The 23,955-nt window shown below is 37.9% G+C and overlaps 2 protein-coding genes across 25 annotated transcripts in view; one reads left to right on the top strand and one right to left on the bottom strand.

The window, feature by feature from the left end:
* Window positions 1–6,566, top strand: part of MARCHF7 (membrane associated ring-CH-type finger 7) — a 33,738-nt gene extending 27,172 nt beyond the window's left edge. For 8 of the 23 annotated variants that reach the window (XM_032782057.2, XM_032782062.2, XM_032782064.2 and 5 more), the window contains 3 exons: window positions 721–834; window positions 2,912–2,960; window positions 5,661–6,566. In XM_032782057.2, coding sequence (XP_032637948.1) covers window positions 721–834; window positions 2,912–2,960; window positions 5,661–5,716 — 219 coding nt within the window. In that variant the 3' untranslated portion in view covers window positions 5,717–6,566. Of the gene's footprint in view, window positions 1–720; window positions 835–2,911; window positions 2,961–5,618 lie in introns of those variants that run through there. The other 15 variants (XM_032782063.2, XM_032782060.2, XM_075070178.1 and 12 more) reach the window with 5 other exon arrangements.
* Window positions 6,567–7,255: 689 nt separating this feature from the next.
* Window positions 7,256–23,955, bottom strand: part of CD302 (CD302 molecule) — a 35,900-nt gene continuing 19,200 nt past the window's right edge. For both annotated transcript variants that reach the window (XM_032782065.2, XM_032782066.2), the window contains 4 exons: window positions 23,455–23,577; window positions 20,524–20,697; window positions 14,894–14,920; window positions 7,256–11,549 (listed from right to left, as the gene is read on the bottom strand). In XM_032782065.2, the coding sequence (XP_032637956.1) occupies window positions 11,356–11,549; window positions 14,894–14,920; window positions 20,524–20,697; window positions 23,455–23,577 (518 nt within the window). In that variant the 3' untranslated portion in view covers window positions 7,256–11,355. The remainder of the gene's footprint in view (window positions 11,550–14,893; window positions 14,921–20,523; window positions 20,698–23,454; window positions 23,578–23,955) is intronic.

The following is a 23,955-nucleotide window of genomic DNA, read 5'->3' as shown; positions in this document are numbered from 1 at the left end:
ATATTGTATACAGTGTAGTTTTAGACTTTTCAGTCCCAGGAGATTAGAGACACAAAATAGGTGAAGTGGTATCTTTTACTGGACCAACTTCTGTTTGTGAGAGAGACAAAACTTTCAAGCTTGTCTTTCTCACCAACAAAAGTTGGGCTAGTAATTGCTACAATAGTCATTTCAAGTTCTTTTGTATTACCCTACTTTAAAACTTTATTTTCTCTGCCATTAATCATTAACTACTGAAAGTTAGTTTTCCCCTCCCCCTCCTTTACTAGATGAAGTTGCATACATTTTTCCTGTTATCTTTCAATCGCTCTCTCCAGTTGGGAAAAGAGAGGTTAGAGGGCATTTTTGCTTTCTGCTATTCAGCACTAAAGTGAGCTAATAGTTTTGGGATCTATGAAAAGGACTGCTTAAGCCATAAAAAGCCCTGATCCTCAAATCTTTGATTGTAGACTACTCCTGTTGACTTCAGTGGAAGTTCTTGTGTGAGTAAAATCTGTTTGCATGAATAAGAGTCTTGAGATCAGGCCTAAGCAGTTATTAGTTATGATTTCATAATTACTTGGAGCACTAAGATCAGAATGTAGTAGGAGATAGTTTAAAGCCTCTGCATCTCTTATCCTCCCTCCGCATACTACCGTTGAAACTTGTCACTGGTATGCTTTTCATATTGCTTATACAAAAAAGTTTGATTTGTTGAATTTTTCTTCTGTCCCTTTCAAGGCAGACTATGAATTTATCAGCTCTGGTCTCTACCTTGTAGTGTTGTTACACTTGTGTGAGCAACGCTTTTCTGATATGCTGGGAACTGCAAGTGAGGCCAGCACACGTGTCAGGGTGAGTGTCTCGTTTTGTGGGTGGCACTGCTTGCTTGTATAAACATTCAGGTTATTTGGCGAGTTGTTACCTTGCTATGCTCATACACTTACAGCTCATTTCCTGTGTACTTTATTTTGTAATCTCTAAAATGTGGTCGTACAGTCTAGCATAATGGGGCCATGATTTTAATTGGGGCTTCTAGGTGCTACCATAGTACAAATAACGATAAAATCATAGTTCCTGTCTTTGTGAGAATTGCATCATGCAGTATTAAAATAAGTGTATTTTGCTGACAAGACTATTAGTGGTTAAAAGAAACAGGGCATTGAATATTTTAGTGGTCTGGTATGATAATAAAAACAGGGGGAGGGATAGCTCAGTGGTTTGAGCATTGGCCTGCTAAACCCAGGGTTATGAGTTTAATCCTTGATGGGCCACTCAGGGATCTGGGGCAAAAATCAGTACTTGGTCCTGCTAGTGAAGGCAGGGGGCTGGACTCGATGACCTTTTGAGGTCCCTTCCAGTCCTAAGAGATAGGTACATCTCCTACTATTATTATAGTGTATTCAAAAAGTCAAAATTTAATTTCACAGAAGTCTTAGAGAAGTCTTAACTGGAAAAAATCTGATTACAAAATCTCCAGTTGTACAAGATGTACAATTCCAAATATCAAAATCACAGATATACTCAACCAGTCTTAAAGATACCACACTACACTAATATCCCTTTATTATAGTACTGGGGCCTGAACCTGTAAACACCCATCTGCAGGATTTGGCCCTCAGTTTGCATGTCTGTATTACATTGTAGCTTGTCAATTTAGAGTACAAGTCAAGAAATAACTAGAGGAAACTCTTACTAGTCATATGATTGGATATTTATCCTAAAATTGGTGCTCATTTAGGAGTATAATAAACGATGCACTAGTAATTCAGTACCATGGGAAATCTTTCTTTGACCGGAGTCCGATGCAGCAACCTAGTTAGATAGCTAGAAGCTCTTTGGTATTCTATAATGGAAAAAAGCTCTTTAGCAAATTAGCTATTGCAAAGCTAGTCATTTTAACAAGAAGCAAAACTTATTCCATGAGACCTTCAAATTACCAACACATGGCCATGTCTGTTTTTGGTGGTTCAGATAGGATGCCTAGACTTAAGCATTTGGGGTAGGCAACTTGTTGGCGCTAATCTCCTACTGCGCAGGGTCATGTACATTTATGGTGCTAGACGTATAAAGTATATTCTTATCACTATAACTTTCAATTTATGGTGTATTGAATGTGGTTCTGAAGGCAGCTGTAACTGTAATAATTAGTAAATTTTAATTGCTATAAATCTAGGTTCAATGATGCCATGGGATTTGTATACCCCATTTTCATGAAAGTTAATGGGAAACAGGGCACCCAACTCCCTCAGAGCTTTGAAAATCTCCACCCTAATCTTTTAAAGCTTTAAAGTTGTTATTAGTGACTTCTTTTATTGTATTTTAAGCCTTCGATTTACTATAGTTTGCATAGGTTCTTTAATGTAGATTCTGACCATCATCTAGTCAAGTGCGTTCTACTTCCCCATAAAATTCCACTATATTCAGATTAATGTAGATGAAAGTAGTTCACATAATGAAGTCATTAGATCAATTTATATACCGAGTTGCGTTTATAATAGATAAACTAAAAATTACATTTTGTAACTCTAGGAACCAAATAGCTTTTATTAAAGTTTTTCCCATTTCCATAACTGACTGTATATTTGACTCTTAAATTAGACATGTTTTCCAGAATATAGAGCATGCACATGACACCATTGACTTCACTGTCAGGATCCTTTTTGATACAGTGGAGATTCTCACTTCCCAGTTGGTATTACACAAATAGTCTGATACAATGTGCCTTATTTTTTTTAATAACTTAATCTTTGTACTGATGGTTTATGCTGATAAGGGCATAGTGACTCCTTTGGAAAGGGCTTTGGGGTAAAGGCATAAAATGCATTTTTTTCTCTTACACAAGAAAGCAAACCTCTGTGCTAATTTGTTGCAAATTTCTGCAGATTATTTTTGCAACATTTAAATTACTGTCTTTTTACCTTGTTTCTAGTTTATTAACCTTGCAAGAACTCTTCAGGCACATATGGAAGATATTGAAAGTAGGTGGCTTTTCCTTTCCAGATACGTTCAGTTTCACTTCAGGTTAAACCAACCTAGGGAAACTAAACTGAATGTAATCCTGCTTGATATAGAACCAAACATAAATGCTGAAGCTGGCTTGTGAGTTTATATGGCAGTGCCTATTTCATCTTGGAACACTGGAAAGGTGTTGGGAGTGAACTGGCATCTAGATTAAAGGCTCAGATTAGCTTTCCTAAATGTTTATAGTCTGGATTTATTTTTTTTTGACCAGTAAGACTATCCTCTGTAATTGAAGCCTGTGCCTAACAGTACCAAGATTCTTTAATTATTCAGATTAACTTGTCTTCATTTAATGGAGTAATTAGTTCCCAAACTGTAGTTTGTGGTCACTTGATGACCTGCAGACTGTTCCCTTTTTATAGCGGTTTTATTAGAGGAAGGCAGCTTAAATTGCATTTGAGACTGCTCAGGTGATGCACATCTCTCCCTCTCTGGCTTCCCTAACCTGAACCATTTTGGCTGTGCCTCTGTCAGCACCTGCTTTTGTGATACACACTGGTCAGTTGCAAGACCTCTAGCAGAGTGAAAGTATAGCAACTGGGTAAACTTTTCACTACCTCGTTCCTGTGCCCTGGGCTATACTGGCAGAAGCCTGCATAGCCTAGTGCTTTAAACTTGCATGGATCTAAATGTTGTCTTTTGCTTGTCTATGTGTAGACATTGGAAAGATATTGATGACTGCTTTGATTTGTCAACCTCAGTGTATGGATGACTCTTTTTATAGAAGAATGGAATACAGGTCATAAGGCATGAATATGATGTTTTCCATCCATGAGATGAAGTGTTTGAAGTACTATCAGGATAGTTCTTTGCTTGTGCTGCAGGAAACAAATTATGATTTAGTTTCATGAGCCTGAGTGCATGACTTCATATGATGATAGTCTAGTTGTTAGCTAGCTAGTATTTTTCTAAAACAAAGGTGACCAGAATTTTTTATAAAATAACTTAACTTATTCCTCATTTAGGTAATTGTGTTCCTTTTATAGAACAAATGAATTCTGGAATGAGCCTTGTTTCTCCTTAGAGTTTGATCTGCAGAGAATTTGACAGGTGATTTATCAATTGGCATAAACACTGAGTTTGGGAGTCTGAAATTGTGCATTAAATATGCTCTCCCTCAAGTCTTTACAAAATAATTTAGTTTTTGAGGGGAAGGGGAGAATTGAGGCCAGACTTCCCTTTTAACTTATACTTAGGCTTGGCATAATTGAATTTAAAGTGGTAGTCCATCAGTAAATGTTGAATTTACCTGACACAAATCAATGGAAAAAAATGTCAATCAATAATAGCAGTATGAGTGCAGGTTTCCCACACCTTATACCTACAGGGATGTGGCATCATTGGGGTGCAGAAAGCCCTCTGCAGCCCCACTGTAGTGGCCCTGTTCACTCACTCGCACACTCTCACTCTCTCTCTGGGAGTGTTGAGAGTTGTCCCCAGAAAAGAGGTGTTCAGCAGTGAGTGACCTCCCCTACTCTTGGGGGCTTGTCTTCCTCCCTGTAGTCCTGGCCAGAAATGTCTGCTCAGTCCCACCAGCACCACAGCCTTCTGTGCACCCTCGGCTTCCAGGGATCCAGTTTCCCCAACAATGCAGGGAATCATCTATAGCCCTGCTGTGAAAAATGTATTAAACTGATAAAATCGGGGGAGGGAAGGTTAAAAATAAATACTGATTGAATTTACAACCAAAAAAAAATTGAATTCTGTCACAGCTACTTATATTGCAGCTATTCATGAACAATTTGTTCCTGAATGCAAGTAGGTTTATTCAACATGGTTCAAAAGTTCTTACACTGACAGCTTAGGATCATCTATATGGAAAACTATCTCCCACTTTAGTATGAAAAAAAATTTCAGCAAGTATGTATTAACATAGCACTAAACAGTTTAGGGCACTTAACAGTAAAGGAAAAGTAGTTATGCAATTGCATTGCTCACCCAAAAGGTGGTTGCACTTCTGTGGTGGTGGAAGATTCCTGTGTGTGTGTACACATTTTAGAGCACGTCAGGATGAGTGTTGCATAGATATACATTACTATTTTTTTTTTCAGTTTGCAAATGTGTATTCTTTCCTCTGTGTCCCTCTCATGCAGCTCTATATAAGTTTCTACCACAATTTTCTATAGCACATAGTACTAGAGAATCTCTGAAAACTAGGAAAATTGTTACTTCGAAGCAAAAATAAGTGACACAGCATGGCTGACAGCTTCATAAAACTATCAATCAGTTTTCTAAAGTATCCTCTCTGTTTGGGATAATGAATCTTTTTAGATATTTTAGAAATACCTGAATATACTTTGTTCGCTTTGACTGTTTTCAACCCCACAACCACCACTGCTATGGTGTTTCCCTGCCATAGCTACTGGTGTTAGTTTATACTTAGGCTTAAGCAGGTACAGGTGTTTGGGTTGTTTTTTTTTGCCAATGGCAGCTGCATGTAATGTTGGTGATACATTTTTCTAGGCGTCTGCATTCAAACTTGGAAAATCTTGCATTTTAACATGCATTTGAATGGTCTGATTCTTGTGATAGAAAATTCTGAATTTTGGTATTATAAATTAAATCTCTTCTATTCACATTTAAACTAAAAGCCATTTTAATTCTACATTTTACAGACCTTTAAGAAGGCTTTTGATTGTACTATATTGTTCCAACAGCTTCAGAGGATGATTCTGAAGACAGTGATGCTGGCAGAAGTTTTGACACTGCTTAATGCTGCAAGAGCCAAACAGAAGTGCTGCAAAGATGCTGAACTAGCAAGAAAGTACCATCAATATGCATTTATTTTTTGCTCTCTTTAGTAGAAAGCACATTGAATATTACTATAGTTTTTTAAAGCATTACTGAACTCAGTCTGTTGCCGCATACCAGAACATAAACAATGAATCTGAAAACTATTCAGCAAGGTGTGCAAGAGTTAGATATACCACGCTGTATCTCCTTTGAGATGGGATCTTATGCCTTGTTTTGAAAAAGTAGATTTTAAATATTTAAGTCATATCTCCCTTTCTATTAACGTCTTACTGTAGTCAGTTAGATTGCTGGATTGGTCTATCAAGTTTTTCTCCTATATTGGTAATTTGTGTGTTTTGGGGTGGCGGGACCCATGTACTTATAGCATAACTTTTCCTTTTAAAAATGCTAATGTTGTAGTTCCTTATAATCACTTGCTTCCAGTGTTAACATAGGATGAATGGGTACTGTAAAACTACAGTGTTCAGTTTCCAAATTGTATTTGAAGAGTGTTAAACTCAATAGCAATAAGAACTTGCAAGGGGCTTATACTATTAAAATGTTAATGATGGCTTTTTTTATGTACTGATTTGGAAATTTGAGATTATATTTGATATTATGTGGATATTCCATTAAGGAAATATTGCAGCTGTAAACTCTTGCATTTTGGCATTCCTGGCAGAAATGCAACTTGATAGGATTTAAAATCTTAATTGACCTGTTTAGTTTAAAAATCTTTTTTAGATCCCACATTCACTGTTAAAGCACTGGTTATATCAATGTGTTTTCTAGTGTTGTCACTTCTTTATAAATAAAGATGATGCATAGAACCGTGCTGGAATGTTCCTTTTTTAAAATATGGGTAACTGTAGAATGGTAGCAAGATCTACACATCTCACCTTGTAAGTCTGGTAACATATAGACTGTCTTAATCTTCTCTGTATAACCTGGGGAACAATTTACTGGTATAAAAAATATCACTCTGGGAAGAAGTTAAGAATGTATATGCAACTTGTCATGTACAGAAAAAAGAGCCTTTCTGTAGGATACTTAAAATTATCTGGGGTCAGATCTCTACCTATTTTTTTTTTTACAGCTGCATTTGGTTAGACATCTGTCAAGGAGTAGATCACTAGTGACAACTTTTCAAGGGAAACGGATACATAACATGGTTAAGGAGAGTCCCTCTATTCCAACTAAATCTCTTGTTCTATACCATTATAAGTAGAATTCTTCCTTCAAACTCAATTTGTAATATGCATAAGCACTCTAGAATCTACCAATTCTGAGATTAAAAGCTGCCCTATTGGATTATCTAGGAAGTCCACTGCCAACACAGGCCAGTTCTTGACAGTGTATAGCGGAAACAAGTGATTAGTAACATGGCTTCTACTACTTCCTGCCATGGAGGAGGTGTGGCCACTTAAGACTCCCCTACTAGGCCTAAGCAGTGTTTTGCTAGGCCCAGGACAAATTCATAACACAGGCTCCTATCCCATCCTATACAGACAGACACTAATGAAAGAAAAAATATTTTATTTTTGAAAGGGTGCACACAGGCCTTAATCACTTTACAACTTTAGTCTGGCCTTTTTCATTGCAAAATCACAAACTATCTTACTACATTTTTTTTTTTTTTTTTTTTTGAGGTCACACAGACAAAAACAACAACATGACATAAGTGTTACCTGTGCCAGGGTAGATAATCTACAGTTTTTGATGAGTGCTAGCTTGCTGAAACTATTTTCAGCTTCTGCCTGTCACCGGCAGTGTACAAAACAGTCTTAAGACTATGTATGCTTCACTGAAAATTACTTGTTTTTTTGTTGTAAATCTCCTTAAGTAAGATAAGTAATGGCAGTTCAAATTCCTTCCCAAAAGTAGATTGTTTTAGCTAGTCTTGCAGAATCTTTTTTCTTGTATGAAGTCTTGCATTTGAGAAGAAATTCAGGAAAACTAGAGCCATCCACATCTTTTGGTGTTGACTTCTGAATTTTGAAAATGCAATACGCCAAATAAAAAAATTTGATTAATTTAACGTGTTTAGCCACAATCCTGAATCTTAAAAGGAAAGAAAAAGAAAAGATGGAAACCCCAACATGCATCAGTAAGGAATACAGCACTAGGTTCTCTTGCTTGTTGAAAACTTGAGTCTGATGGTACTATTACCATGATTACCTTTGGAAGTCATTAGATTGGAATCACTATTCATCTGGCTGCTGTCCTTCAATTTCCACAGTCTCTATATTGAAATCACCACAATATTTCTGTTTTTCTTCATCTGGTTTCCCAGTTTGTGCAGTGCGTGAACCAGGCTGTGGAGGCCTTATCTGACTAGAAAAATTAGACCATTGACATCCTTCAGCCTCTTTTCTTTAAACTCTTGGAGTTTCTGGCTGTCTGATTTGTATTTATAGCCAGACATGGCAATATTAGTGATACACTAGTGATCAATGCCCTCTATGCAGCCTGAAGGTACTGTTATGTGTCTCAACCCTTTTAGGCACCCCGTACGACTCACGCACTGTTCAGAATGTTGTTTCTGTTCAAATACCACATCTGATGGGCTCAGGTAGATTGCAAGATCTAGATGCTGCATAGATCCACAGGTACAGTCAAACATACTGAGATTACATAAGTAATGTTTAGTCAAACTCAAACATCTAAATTTTAGCCTGATTTTTTTTCTCATGGTGACAGATCAGCTTGTGGCCCTCTGCCTGGGCCCCTTGGTGGATCAGGCCCCCGTAATATATTTCCACCATTTCATCTCACTTCACTTGGGGCCTGCTTAACTGAATTAAAAAAAAAAAATCTAGCTTGCATTACCACTGAAGCTTACACATACTTACATTTTGTAGTGCACTCTGAACAGACTAGTTTTCCTCTAGTGAGGTTTACTACTTAAGTTTGCATAAGTGAGCACGATTACTGCTGTCATGCCTGTGGGTATGTACGTCTACACTTAAAACAAAAAAACAACTTGGGTTCGCCTCCCCAGGTTGCTAACTTGGGTTTAGATAGCAGTGTAGACATACCAACTGATCTTTTATTTCAAGTTAGCAGCTCAAATTCAACCCCACACTCACCTATAGGCTTTAACAAGTTCCTAACGCAAGTTAATAGTTATCTCCATTACTGTTTTAACATGGGTTTAGTGAACCAGAGTTAACACTTCTTTGAAAAGTGGACAGCACCCATCTATACTTAACAGGAATATGAACACTTAATACAATCCTCCTAATCTGTCTATGGACTTTGAGAATGATGTTTCTCTTGTTCAGTGACTTGACAATCCACAGACTGGAGTACTGGCTTCAGTGCTTGCTTGCTTGAGTTTGTATAGCTGAGAGTGTTGCCAAGGGGGGGGTCACTTGATCCAGAACATCTGTATATAAACCAGGAAAGCTCTTAGCTTTGCTACAACATTTTGGCTATAACTGTAAACTTAGATCTAGGTTGTCTCAACTGTGCACCAGCATGCAGGAGCAGCTTAGTGCACTGCTTGTTCATGAGTAGTATCTTTAACACTAGGGATAAGTGCTGTCCTTTTAAAGGCTAGGCTCAGGCAAATTTGAATGACACCTTGAGAATTTTCCCTAGTCCCTCTACAGGAATGAATACTGCTGAATACCTCAACAAACATTCTATTCAGCCCTTAGACAACATACATCCTAGTGCCACTCATATGAATGTTTAAAATATTTCATGTATGTTAATCACCTTTTAGCAGACAAAAGGATTAGAGCAGAAAAAGTCCCTTCAGGGAAAATCTCCAACACGTGAAAAAAGAGCAAGAGGCAAAACAACAGGTTTGGTGCACAATAGGAACATCAAATGCATAATGAAAATAGAGAAGCAGTATGGAGCAAAACAGAATCAACAAAACACCATTGTGGGGGAAAACACGGAAGGTGGTACTGGGTGGAGCAATAGGCATGAAGCTCTCATGTTTGAACCATTCAGATTTTGTAAAAAGATTTGATGAAGAGATGAGAGTGCCTATAAAACCTGAGCTCCTATCGCCTAAGAAGGTGAGGAACCGCAAAAAGGAAGACTACTAAATTTCCTACTGCTCCTATTTTATATCTATAGAGAATAAGTTCAGCCTGCATTTCTTTGAAGTTCCAATCCAGTTTCTGCTCAAGAAATACAATGAGGAGTCCGGTGGCACCTTAAAGACTAACAGCTTTACCCATGAAAGCTTATGCCCAAATAAATCTCTTAGTCTTTAAGGTGCCACAAGTATTCCTCGTTGTTTTTGTGGATACAGACTAACACGGCTACCCCTCTGATACTTGCTCAAGAAATTAAGATTTAATTCCATTAAGTTCTGAAGGAAGCATACTGTATACATATAAATATTCTGTTCCTTATCATGCTATAACATCATTTACCAACTATTGCTTGGTATGTATCAAATCTACCTTCTCTAATACCAATTCCTTTGCTTCAGAGATGTGGACCTCCCTTGAGAATCTTCACTCAAGGTTTTGGTCTTTTTGCAGTCTCACTGGGTAAAATGCAACATTTAAAAGCATAGAAAAGAAAATTTGTGGCAACAGAGTACACATGCACACAACAATCTTTCAGTTTTGTTTTATATATTAAAACAGTTGCAAGTTAGCCAGATGAACTCTTGGCAAACAGTTTGACCACTAGTTTCCCCCTTAAAAAAGTAGGCTGACTACATATTGCAGGGTATAGAAAGCTAATTTTGCAATCAAATAAGCATGGCTATAAATGATAGATGCTAAACCCTGATCAGTGGAGGCAGACCCCTGTTCCTGTGCAGAGGCCAAATGATTTCTACACAACTTTAAGGGTCTGCCCATCTGGGACCAAGACTTGACGTCTTAATCCTGCAGCTACAATTAGCTGCAAATACAAAACTAGCGAGTTTGTGAACATTTGGACTCAAATCCTAATTTGAACTGGGCAAATAATTTGAGGAATTTCACCTCCCTCTTTTAAGTTGTTTGCAGATAATTTGCAAATTTGCTTAGTTTTGTCTCAAATTAACTCATTTTGGGTAATAGCTTTTTTTTTTTTTAAACCAGTTTCATGAGTCTGAATGGTTTGAAGTTCAGACTGTTTTGACTGGATGCAGATCACGTAGCTCATTTTTTGTGCATTGACTGGAAGTTCTTTGAATTAAGGTTCAGTGCAAACACAAATTCAAATTTTCTTTCTATACTATTCATTTAAAATGAGCTAGTCTTTCGAACTTTTATTTGCTAAAATATTCACAGGCATGATTGGTTTTCATTAACACAGATGAAACGAATTAAAAACCTGTTATGGAAATCTGCAGAATTTTTGAAATCTTAACATTTAATTAAATGATCTTTTCAGAATGACACTTCACTGAGACAGACCAACTCATACTCCAGGTATTTCTAGGTGCACTAAATACATTTGGAGAGAATTTTGAATATGAGCTCTGACAGCCCAATGGGAAATACTTTTGACTATTTTTAGTCTGTCTTCTCTATCTGTGTCCTAACAACCAGCACATTATTATGCGAGTAAAGTTATGCATGTGCTTACAGGACTGAAGCCTAAACATGGGTAAGATGTCACTTTTGGCATATAAATAAAATTGTATAATTTTACATTTTAAGCAGTATACTCATTTTCTTCATCTATTAGAACAGTTTCATCACTGTATGGCATTTCAGCTGTTGAATGGTGTGTTATACATAAAGCTCCAGAAGACATATTTCTTTTGTACAGGAACCAAAATAATGCTGCAGAAACTGTCACAACTATGGTAAAAATTATGACCAAGGTGGTAGTCAAAGCAGTTTTATCTGAAACAAAAGAAGATAGTCTTGTAAATAACCATTCATTTATTTAAGTGCACAGTTATCAAGTTTATTTTTTAATTAATTGCATTCATATTGTTTGTTCAGTGGCAGCACATGGAAACCTTGGGATTATTTGGCAAACATCCTAAACCATTAGCTCTTCCTTTCTTGTAATCTACTCTGTCTTCATAGTTGACTTTTTTTGTCATTTAATTGCTTAGAAAAATTCCAACTGTTGGGACTTCTTTTCAAATCCCAGTTTCTACTCTTCATTTTCCAGAATTCTTTAACCAAATAAATATTCTGAAGTTAAAAAGGGATGCACTACTCTAGGCATCACTTTACACATCACTAAAATAATGAATTAACTTCGTTTTTGCAGAAGTATTTTATAGCTGTGTCTTTTTCCAAGGGATTAATTTAATCGCAAGAGTGGATCAAACATAATGGAAGACCAAGTTACCCTTCAGTTTGTGGTATTTTTCTGATCCCTCAGGAGGAAATTACTTGCGGAAATTGTACATTTACAGGTGTCATGGAATTCAATTTAGAATTTGCTGCTTAGTGCTCATTATAGGAAAACCTGCTCCTCATGTACAATGTGGGTGTAGGGTTAAAAAAAATTAAACTAGCACCCACTGATCCTATGCCTCTCTTGACAAACAGAAAGAATCTGCAGTAGTCAAGGTACGAGAATAGAATTTGCCCTTAAGTGTCACAAATACTCTGAAAATATGGAGCTGTTGCCTAAAGGTGATCATTCTCTTTTCATTCCTCTTATTGCCTACTTGGGGTTTAAGTGGCTCCAAGAGCCTGCCATGGAAGGAGTATCTGCATAAGCTCTGAATAGACCAGCTGACAAGGGGAATTTAGATGCATGATTACATAGATCCATATTACGCCCTCACCTCAGTGTAAATCAAGAGTAACTCTACCCAGGTCAATGGAAGCTATTCCAGATTTACAAAGCTGTAAGGAGAGGATATGACAGTGGTCATGTTCAACGACAAAGGAACTATTGTCTAAACCCACCCGTGTGAATTCTATTCCCCACAAAAATAGCTACACAAAGCCTGATTATTAGAACTTGCAGCTGAGAAAGTGGGGATGATTTCCATCCTTTGGGCTCAGGAAAAACTAGTGCCTTTGATTATTTAAAAATTTAAACTAGTTCAGAAAGTTGTTTTTATCTGATTACAACCATGGTTTGGTTCAATTGAAATGAGCAGTGACTCAGACATTTTTGAGCAAAACTACTCATTCAGTAGCAAGGTTCTATTAGTTTCAGAGGAAAATATCCTGAATCAATCCAGATGCTTTTGAAATACTCCATTCAAGCTTATGTTAACCATTTAGTTCAAAACCTCCACAAATAACAGAGGGTTTCTGTTCTGTATAAAGTGATAAGGTATTCCGATTTAAAGGGAGAAAAAAGTAGCTTATTTAAAAAATTTTTTAATTTATTTCTAATTTTGATTAACTATTATGAACCTGATGCTATTTTGTTAAAATGGGACATTAACCGCCACCAGGTTACAGTGGGTTAATATTTGGCAGACAAGAAAAATTGCCTCATGTCTATGTAAGTTATCTTCTAAGGTAGTCACTTTCTCCATTTTCTTTAATTGTTGTACAGGCCTCCTGACTCAATATTGATCCAATTAGCAAATATTTCATTGAGATAACTGAAAATTTCTTTTGAAGAAAAATGAATTCAGTGTCCTGGGGATTATGTGATAAAAGTAATGCTGGTCCTGACTTGAAGAGGTTACTATGAGCTCAGATAGGGATCCCCTCTCTTGTATTGCACTACTGAAAATCTTACTCTGCTAAAATGATAAAATAATTGAACTTATGGAACTGGTCAAACAAAGTAACATATTTAGAGACTGATTCTGAATATGTATCTTTATGACTAGTTAAGTTACATACTAGTTACTCTTACATGTAGTAGAGCTAGCCCCAGCAAGAGACATTTATCCTGACCCCCTAATTAAAGGCTTGTGTCATGCTGCGTTTTTTAAAATGCTTCCTGTTACAAAAATAGTTTCAGCTCACACCTATTTGTGCCACACATGGATGAAGGATAATTTTGAAGTGTTTCTTTTTAAAATGCTGTTAACCTGTTGGGGCCTATTCATAGTGGTGACACAACCATGTTAGCTGAAGTCATTTTTATGACAGAGTTTAAAAACAGTTTCCAAACACAATCCATTCTGAAGTGCAGGTGGGGCCTAAAAAGCACCTTACTTATCCATGCACACGTACAGCCAACAACCCTAGAGATCTGCTTCCCTCATCCTCTGGTCTGAAGATCATCTGTATGTTTTAGGTTGAATAATTTTAGTACATTCTGAAATCTCAGATGATTTAGCAAATGGAGGAGGTAGGTAGAAACTAGGCAGAGGCCAGGATGAGAGTTGTGTCTAGGAAAGGAGAGGGATAAAGCTCCACTTGTTACTTTGAACAAACCCTTTAGGGGTTAGTCATAACAGCTGAAGGTTTGATAAGGAAAACGAGAATTCCTATCAGTTTAGGGTTACCATATTTCAGGTTCCCAAAAAAGAGGACACTGTCAAAGGTGGGGGGAGGAGGAGGAGCTGGAGAGGTATGTGTACTAGGAAGGGTACCTGGGGGAAGCTGGAGGGGGTACCTGCAGCCTCACTCTCAAGCTAGGGGGCAGCATCGCTCCCTCTCAGCATGCTGATGCAGGCCCAGGATAGAGTCAGCTGCCTTTGGGCCTCTCCCCCTCCCCAGGGATGGGCGCTGGGGCCTAGCTGGGTGGGATCCAACAGCTGTGGCTGCAGGGAAGAGACCAATCAGGCCGTGAAGACAGCTCTTTCTGAGCTCCAACCTCTGCCCGCAAAAATCCCAGACACTGCCTCTCATTTGAAAAAGAGGTTGTGTCCAGGAAAACCCAGACATACGGTAACCCTATATCAGTTTAGTCCTTTATCTATTTTACATCCAAGAGACAAACACGACTAACCATTCAAAGCACGCTGGAAAGTGTCAATCTGTGCAACCCTGCCTGACCTCTCTTCTAGCAGTGGAAATTTTACTAACCTCTTGCCTTTTGACGTTCTAATATAAGTAATAAAGCTCTTTCCCTTCCTTGTGAAAGGTTAGTCTAATATGATAACAACAGAATATCAACTGACATAATATGTATGCACAACACCCAAGATAAGGTAACAGACAAAGAAATCAAGATGTGTAGTTCTATAACCGGGAGAAATACAGTGTCTCCTTTTTTGGAGGTGGGAGTTGGGAAGCAAGTGAGTGGGGCAGTGAACAACATCCATAAAAAGCCTGTAAACTTCAAGCAAAGGTATGCAAACACTCACCTGGTAAGTACTTCTTTTCATATGCAACTATAAGAAAAAAAAAGGATTTAAAATTAGGTGTTTAGCTTGTTTCATGTTTGTATAGAATAAACTACTATTTTCAAAGAAAGTTAATTTTCATCACAGTTTTTGATGTGTAAGCAATTGAGGGAAGAATGCATTCTCACAGGAAAACGTTTACTCAATTGTATTAATAAAAAACGATGGTCCCACCACTCATGCAGATGTCCATGAAGTTAACAGAAAATGCAGAATAAGGTAATGTAAGTGTGGATGAGGAGAGATGTCATTTAAGTGTGAAACTAGGAGCCAGACTCTAATATTACTTCTATGACTGGCTTCTCTATGTCCTCAGTCAAATCACTTTGGCTCCCATCTACACCATAGGCCTTATTCTTCTCATTCATCAGGGTGAATGCCTTGCCTTCAACAGTTACTTCTAAATTGCATTGGTAAGAGAAGAGGACTAGGATCCTGTAAGTACAACTTTGTTTTTATAACCAGGTTGTGACATGCTCATCTGACTTGGTTGCAAACAGAGCTGCCAAGTGTCAACACTGAACCTTTTTTTTTCCCCCCACCACACACCGATGCATCTACATGGTTCCACATCCACATAACTTATGTTTCTAAAACTAACTGCAGTATAATGTATTATCATTGTAGTAGATTAGAGGCTGTTGTAATTCCTGTTAATATATGGTTCCTCAATATGGATTTTGAGACAGTAACACAGCAAACTCATGTTTTTAGATGTATTGTGTTGTCTTCTAGAAAACTGAACTACTGTACAAAAAAGGATCACCCACAGACAAACATCCTGACAGTAGTAGTAAGGCAAGGCTACAGAGAGATCTCTAACGTAAGCATGAACACTCCTTCTCTGTGGCTTCCCTTAGGCTGAAATTATATGCACAGTCACGTGATTAGATAAATTCTCTCTGCAAGCTATTCAAGGGGTCAGTAATTCAGATAATTATCAGTAAATCAGCAAAACAATAGCTTTTATAGCCCACAAGACTTGTGGCTTGTCTTCACTTAAAATGCTACAGCTGTACTGATGCAGCTGCACCACGGTAGCACTTCAGTGTAGACACTGTCTACATTGATGGGAGAGATTCTCCTGTCGGCATAGGGAAGGGGCGGTAGCTAGGTCAGTGGAAGAAGTCTTCTGTCCACCTGTCTATACAGAGATATAGGTTGGCTTAACTACACCTCTCAGGGGCGTGGATTTTTCCACACCCCTAACCAACGTAACTAAACGGAACTCATTTTTTATTGTAGATCAGGCCTTGGCCAAAGCAGAGTACTGGAAAACAACCCAAAACCAGCCCAAAGGAGAGAGAGGAATAGGGTTTCTGGAAGAATTGTTTAAATTATAGCACCATTAAAGTCTATTTTTAAGGATATTGTGAAATCTAGTCTATTAATTGTTAAAGACCAAACACACAGTGAAACAAAATTATTAAAAACATAGTTATGGGGATGTGCCTAAGGCAGCAAACAAGATAGTGGCTTAATCCAGCTCTCTGCAATAAACGGCAGTGGGGGAATAAATGAAAGTGATATAAAAAAGAACCCTGAACCCACAGATCCATGCCTTACATTTGAGTAACCATCAGTGGAGCAAGCTTTGAAAAGCAGGAGCGGGGGGGAAAAAGGGTGAAGAGAGCTGACAGATCCCAGTCCCACAGAGCAGCTTTGGTGAGAGAAAAATTGAGCAACTGAATCCAGTGCCATCAGCTTGCAGAACATATTAAAAATGACTCTGCAAGCCCAGAGATACTGAACTGGACCCTCATTACCCTGTAAAGAGACAGGGGTGAGTGCAGCAAAATAAAAAAAAATTACTATTGTGGCTGGGAAAGGAAGCGTGGCAGAGGCCATTCCAGAAAGAGCAGACAAGTAGAAGTGTGGCAAGAGGCATCTTTAGAGAGAAGCAACTAGTAAGAAGGAAAGACAAGAAGATCTAGATGTCTGTGAAAGGAAAGATCTTCCAATATAAAGATCTGTTCCAACAAAACAAAGACATAACTACTAAAGAGAGTAACTTCCCCTCCAGCAAATTATGAAGGCAGGTGGAGAAAGACCAGTCACTATGTAACCTGAAGGACCTGCTGTTAAAAAACAAAAAAAGATGAATATGGAGATGACGGAAGAGTCCCAGGCTTACAAGAAAGAAATGAAAAAATGAAGTTAAAGATATGAATGGGAAAATATCAGATGTGGAAACAGGATTAATCAAACAATTGGACAGCACTGCTAATCTAAATGAAAGAAATAATTGAGGGGAGGAAAGAGAAGAAAAGAAAAAACAGAATTAAAGATGGAGGACATGAAAAATACAGAACACAGGAAGAAAGCAAGGATTAAGAGTATTCCAGAGGAGACTGAAGGGAGAAATCTGGTCACACTGGATGATATTTTCCATGACATATTAAAATCAGCAAATAAAGTATGATATTGCAGGGGAATGAGAGTCCTGATTTGTGGAAAGACAACAATTGTGGCAATTCCTAAAAAAGGAAAAGATCTTACCAATTGTGCATCATAACACCTATTTATTTAATTAATGAGGACGCTAAAAGTAAAAAAGGTGTTAGCAAACAGATAATGGGTATGTCTGCAGCTGGCCTGGGTGAGCTGATTTGGGCTCATGGGGCTTTAGCCCTGAAGCCCAAGACTGCTATGTAGACCTTTGTTTTTTTGGGGGGGGAAGGAGTCCCAGACCTTGGGCTCCACCCAAGCCTGAACATCTGCACAGCAATTTTATAGCCCCGCAGCCCAAGACCTGAAAGCCCAAGAAAGCTGACCCAGACCAGCCATGGATGTTTAATTGTTGTGCAGTCATACCCTGAGTGTCATCTTGCCCAAATATGTTCCGCTGGACCAGTGTGGATTTGTTGTTCAAAGGAATGTCTGATACTATCAGAACTCTGAATTGAACTATGATGTTAATTCCAGGAACTCTTCCCGTGTGCTACCTTCTTTGGATGTTGAGAAAGCCTTCGACTGTCTGGAACAGGAGCACCTCAGACAGATTTCGGAAGTGTTATAGGGCCATGTCAGCACTAAATACTCATCCTCGAGCATCTGCTTTGGTAAATGGTCATCAGTCCCCTCCTTTTAATTTGTTAAGCGATATGAGTCAGGATTGCCTGTTATTCCCCTGTTTTCTTTGGCAATGGAGCCATTTGCAATAAAGCAGAGGTCTCAAAGTCCCGGCCAGAGAACCTCGCCACTGCAGCCCACGGAGGAGAGACACATGCAGCCATGATGCTGGCAATGTCTGCTGTAGGCACCGCCCCCCACAGCTCTCATTGACTGGGGGAGAGGGACAGAAATACCATCACTAGTCACCAGGCAGAGTCAGCCATGGAGGCAGCATCATTAGTTGCTGGGCAGAGTCAGCCATGGAGGCAGCATCATTTTTTCCCCCACGATGAATATAAACAAGTCAAAATACCAAACACAACTATCTGATGCACACCTTGCTGAAATCCTGAAGGTTTCAACTGCTCAGTCACTGAGGCCAAACATCAAAAAACTGACAGAAGTGAAATGTTGCCAGGTGTCTGGCAAGCGAAGAACTGTATAAAGCTGTATGACAGTTTCATTATTTCTAAGAAATTCAAAATTAAAAAAAAATATAAAAATTCTCTTTTCTGAACACCATCTTCAGTGACATTATTGGCCTGCTGGTAGGATTTGAGGACTGGCACTGGCCCTAAGGTAAATTGAGTTTGAGAGCCCTGCAACAAAGGTAAGAAGTAGCCGCCCCTGGGTAAAGGGCATCAAAACATCTTCTGGATTAGAACACAAAATAGCTCTGCACGTGGACAATGTCTTGTTATATTTGCAGGAGTCAGAAACCTTGTTAAAAGTTACATAACAATTGACTTTGGAACTTAGGTAGGTATCAGGCTTCAAAATAAACTACAATAAATCTGAAATTTTAGGAATTTATATTCCCAAAAAGCTCAAAAACTGTGGTGAGCTACATAAATTTAAATGGATAAAGGAATCTTTAAAATGTGTAGGTGTAAATATTGTGGAGAAACATAAAAATCTCTAAGTGAAATTAGCCTCCAGTGTGGAATAATATAATAAACCTCTTGGAGGAATGGAACAAGCAACATTTCTTGGCTACTCAGGACATAGTCTCAATAAAAATGAATGTCCTTCAAAAGTTATTTTTGTTTCAGCGCATCCCTGTTGGTATCCCTGATATGACATTAGAAATGTGGCAAGATATTCTATTAAAATGCACAAGGAAACATAAAAGACAAAGGGTGATTTCAAAAAGTTCTGTCTAAACCTACAAAGTGAGATGGACTAGCTTCCCTAATTTGGCATGTTATTGTTACACATCACAGTTAAAAGATGTGATCAAGTAGATTAACAATAAACATCAAGAACAGTGCATAAAACTCAAACAAGAATGGAGTCCAAATACAGCTATTCATAGTAGTTGATGAGTCAGAAAGAAATTAAAATAACCAAAAATAAAAAGTCACCCAGTCTTCCAGACCACCATAGCAATTTTGGATAAATTTTCTAAATTCTTGTTGCCAAGGCGCGCTCTCTCTCAGCTATCTCCATTATCAATCAGGAATTTATCCCAAAGAAATATCAAAAAGTGTCTTAATTGTGGATAGAACTGACACTACTGAATTCAGACATCTGTTCCTGAGTCCTGATTTGAAATCATATCAATGGTATGTAATATAGAAAATAATACAACAATCCCATATTTTCAGTATTTACAAGTCAAACATTGTACTGTTAAATCTGGATACAAGGCAGCTCTAACTAGAGCTCCTCAACTACAGTTGAGGAGCTGACCCAGGAGGAAGCTGGAACAAAAGGTTTAATTTCTAAGATATATACAATTTTGATGGAAAAAGATGTAGATAAGAAAACAACCCAGATGAAAAGTTAGGAGAAGGATTTGGACAAAAATCAATCTGGACGTATACATGGGAAAGGTGATAAACATCTTTAATTTGGGTAGCTCATAAAGAAAATTTGTATCAATTATTGTATAGATGGCATTTGACTCCAGTTAAGATCCATCTACTAGGGAGATGCTATTAGAGGGGTTTCCTGTGGGAGGGGCTGTTTTGGGAAAGTGGAACATACTTGCACATATAGTGGTTGTGTCTAGGAATATATGATATGATTTTGGGAGGAATTTAAAGAGATTCATTCTATGACAAAATGCCAACTTTCTGGAGATCCCCTGCCGTGCTTACTGAATGCTCCTGTAGAGGATCTGCATTTTAAACAAAGGACAAATTATTTATTTTCTATTGTTAGCAACTAGACTCTGTATTGTGCACTACTGGAAAAATATGACCCCTTCACACACAAAAGAGAAGTGCCAAAAAGAGGACAGAAATTTGGTCATATTTTCTAGCGTACTCAGAGGAGGAGGGCTCCCAAGCTAGTAAGCCAAAATGCCACGTTCTTTGAGTATTAACCTGATCCTGAACAAGTAATGTACAGTGTTGTATGTTAACGTTTTATTGTAACTTTGCCATAATCAAAAGTTTAAAATGTGTGTGTGTGTGTGTCTGCACAGAGAAAGAAGGCGAGAGTCTTGTGATGTAGACCCACATTGTACTTACAGGCTGTTTTACAAAGGGTCCCTGTCCGAGGAAGATCTTCACAACTGATTTTTTTCCATTCCCCAGACTTAGTGTACATAGAAGCACATGTGTTCAGGAGTTCCTCATTGCTCTCCTCTTCAATCCAATTGGTAAATTTCATTTCCGACTTGTCAAACCATTTAAAAGCATTATCTGTGATTGAAGGAATTATACATTATGTCATTCATGCAAAAACAGTTTTTCACACTTACAAATCAAAAGAAATAAGTTAATTTAAAAGAAAACTGAACATTTTGAAGTTATTGGTACTTTTTACAGGCTGCATCCTGGCAACATGCATCAAATGCAGTGCAGTGAGAGGTGCAGTTCACGTCCAACATATGCTCTCAAGACCTTCCTGGACAAGAGAAATTCTGCCAACATACACCAGGCTGACATTTGGACCAGATCATGCTTCAGGACACTTGTTACTGCTCTTTCTCATAAAGAATATACTCATTGCTCTTGGACAATATCATATGTGGTTGCCAGTTTGGGATCAAACATCTCTTTTTCATAGAGACCATTCCTTTTGTGTTCATGATGCATATTCAGTCATCTTAGCCATGTGGCTGGGCTTCCATCCTTTTGCATGCCATAGTAAGATTATAATTTCTACACAAATTGCTTACACTGCTTCCTACATATTAGCTTTGAAGCTTCTCCTGCCTTCCTCTTTGTGAGCATGGGAAGGATTTTATGTTAGGACCAGGAGCTCTTTAATATACACTATTCTCCAGATCACAAGCTCAGTCTTTAGCCTGTCCTCAGCCCACTGGTAATTTACAAAACTCCTAAAACAAGTAGAATGATGCTTTAGGACTAGGGACATCAAAATGATCATTAATCTAAATAAACTAATAATGTCAAACTCTCCTTGATGTAGGAAAGGGACTTGATAATCCACACCATGGAGCCTGTAGATTTTATCATGAACAGAAGTCACACACCTGTGTCCCAGCCCAGAGAGATTTTTGACATTTGTGGTATCTTCATGGAAGCTTCCACCAAAGAAAATAAGCGCAGCAAAGGAGGAGATAAAAAGAATCCTGACAAAAATGAATATTTTCCAGGCAGGGACACAGTGAGCATCCTGGTATTAGGAAGTCCAGAGGAGGAAGGTTGGTCTCACGGTTAAGGTGCCAAACTTTGGCTCAGGCATCTGGGTTACATTCCCTGCCAGACTTAATGTGTGACATTGGGGGCAAATCACATTTTCTCCCTGTTATTCAATTTCCCATCTGTATAATTGGAATAATAAATCCAGCAATATTGTTACTTCTGAACTCCGCTTTAAACTAGCATATAATAATGAGCCTCGGATTCTGACATAAAACTGATTTTCTTAGATATGCAGAAGAAAAATAAATCAGGATTTTATTAAAAAGACACAGAAGTTTTATATTCCTACTTTGCTCCCCTAATGAAAGTAACTTTGGGCTTTTAGGGTACAGCGCTTGGGACCCAAGAAAGAGAGATCTAAATGATCATAATCTGTAATTTAATAAATATTAGTCATCCCTCAGCAAGCAGTTCAAGGCCACATCAAGAAAGAGGCACATCATAAGGAGATGGCCACACACACAGGCTAGACCAGAACACAACTTATGTAACAGAAAAACATATTACACAAAGTATTAGAAAACTTAAAAAGAATTAACCTTATCTTTTGCTGTTGTTCTGGGGCAAGGAAAGAAGTGTAGCATGTAATAACATTCTCCATGCTTAATAAAAGCTAAGATTTTTCCATGCTGATTAGGTCTCAACTGGAGTATCGTGCCCAGTTTTGGGTGCCATATTTCAGGAAAGATGTGGACAAACTGGAGAAAGTCCAGAGAAGAGCAACAAAAATGGTTAAAGGTCTAGAAAACATGACCTATGAGAGAAGATGAAAATACTGGGTTTGTTTAGTCTGGAGAAGAGAAGACTGAGAGGGGACATGATAACCGTTTTCAAGTACATAAAAGGTTGTTACAAGGAGAAAAGGATAAAAATTGTTCTCTTTAACCTCTGAGGATAGGACAAGAAGCAATGGGCTTAAATTGCAGCAAGGTCAGTTTAGGTTGTACATTAGGAAAACTTCCTAATGGTTAGGTGGTTAAGATCTGGAATAAATTATCTAGGGAGGCTGTGGAATCTCCATCACTGGAGATTTTTAAGAGAAGGTTAGACAAATATCTGTTAGGGATGGTCTAGATAATGCTTAGTCCTGCCATGAGTGCATGGGACTGCATTCGATGATCACTTGAGGTCCCCTCCAGTCCTACAATTCTATGATTCAAGATCTCTAGCAAAATCATGTTCCCCTCTCTGGGCTAAATGCTGTTCTCATATGTAAAGTCAAAATAATCCATTAATTTCAATGTTGTTACTCCAGATTTACATAGTGTATCTGAAGTTAGTACGTATATACAAAGGGACAAATTTTATTTACAGTTTTTTTAGCTATTGATATGAATGGAGAAAAGCAAGCAGGTGTGTTTCTATAACTACGCAAACACCACATAAAGATGTTTGTAACCATCATCTGTGAAAATGAATATTGGTCTTGTCAAAATTGTCAGACTGAAAGACCTGGAGATAATCCTATATTTATCCTCCACACAGGTATAACACAGATAGCAGCAATACAAGCTTCCACGTAGTCCTCTACTGACACATCTCAACCCTGATTTGGAGGGACTATCTAGAGCTGAGAGATTAGTTATGTGTCTGTTCTCATACAATTCTAGATATTGTCAACAACAGCTCTGATTAGCCTGGCAATTGTTTTTTTGGATGTGGACACCTTTTCAATAAGAACTGAACTGATACTGTCATATAACTTAATAATTCCACCAGAAAGACCTGCATTTTCTGCAGTTAATAGAGACAAAGTATTAAGAGATCAACAAGGTAGTTCTCACTTACCATCTGTGTCAAAGAACATGCCCAGTGAAATATAATCAGGGCCTTGCCAGTGATTTTTGAATGTTTCTTGTATAAAGGTATTCTCCTCTTTATTTTTTATACTAATAATGTCTGCTCCAGAAGCTGTATTTGAAAAAAAAAAATCCCCCTATAAATCTAAGTTTGAAAGCACATTTCATGCAACAGAAGTGAAACAAGTATAAATATTATATTAAAAGCATCTTAACATACTGACCCACCCAGTAACCAATCAATTGTGTACATACATTAACCACATCTCAGCAGTGCAATGACAGACTGACAGGATATACAATGCATTCACATAGTGTCATATAAATGCATTTACGATGTTAGCGAACACACAGGTATTTAGACACTTAAGTATGTAATCTTGAAAAAAATCTAAACAATTTAGATTGATTTAATTAAATCAAAGAGTTGATTTATAGTCTTTTTCCCTTGATATGTCTCAGATTTTGTACTCAGTTTGAATACACTGAC

The sequence above is a fragment of the Chelonoidis abingdonii genome, chromosome 10 (genome assembly GCF_003597395.2).
Source record: "Chelonoidis abingdonii isolate Lonesome George chromosome 10, CheloAbing_2.0, whole genome shotgun sequence".
Lineage (NCBI taxonomy): Eukaryota > Metazoa > Chordata > Testudines > Testudinidae > Chelonoidis > Chelonoidis abingdonii.
The sequence above is the reverse complement of the archived record's forward strand: the minus strand, read 5'-3'. Positions and strand labels throughout refer to the sequence as shown.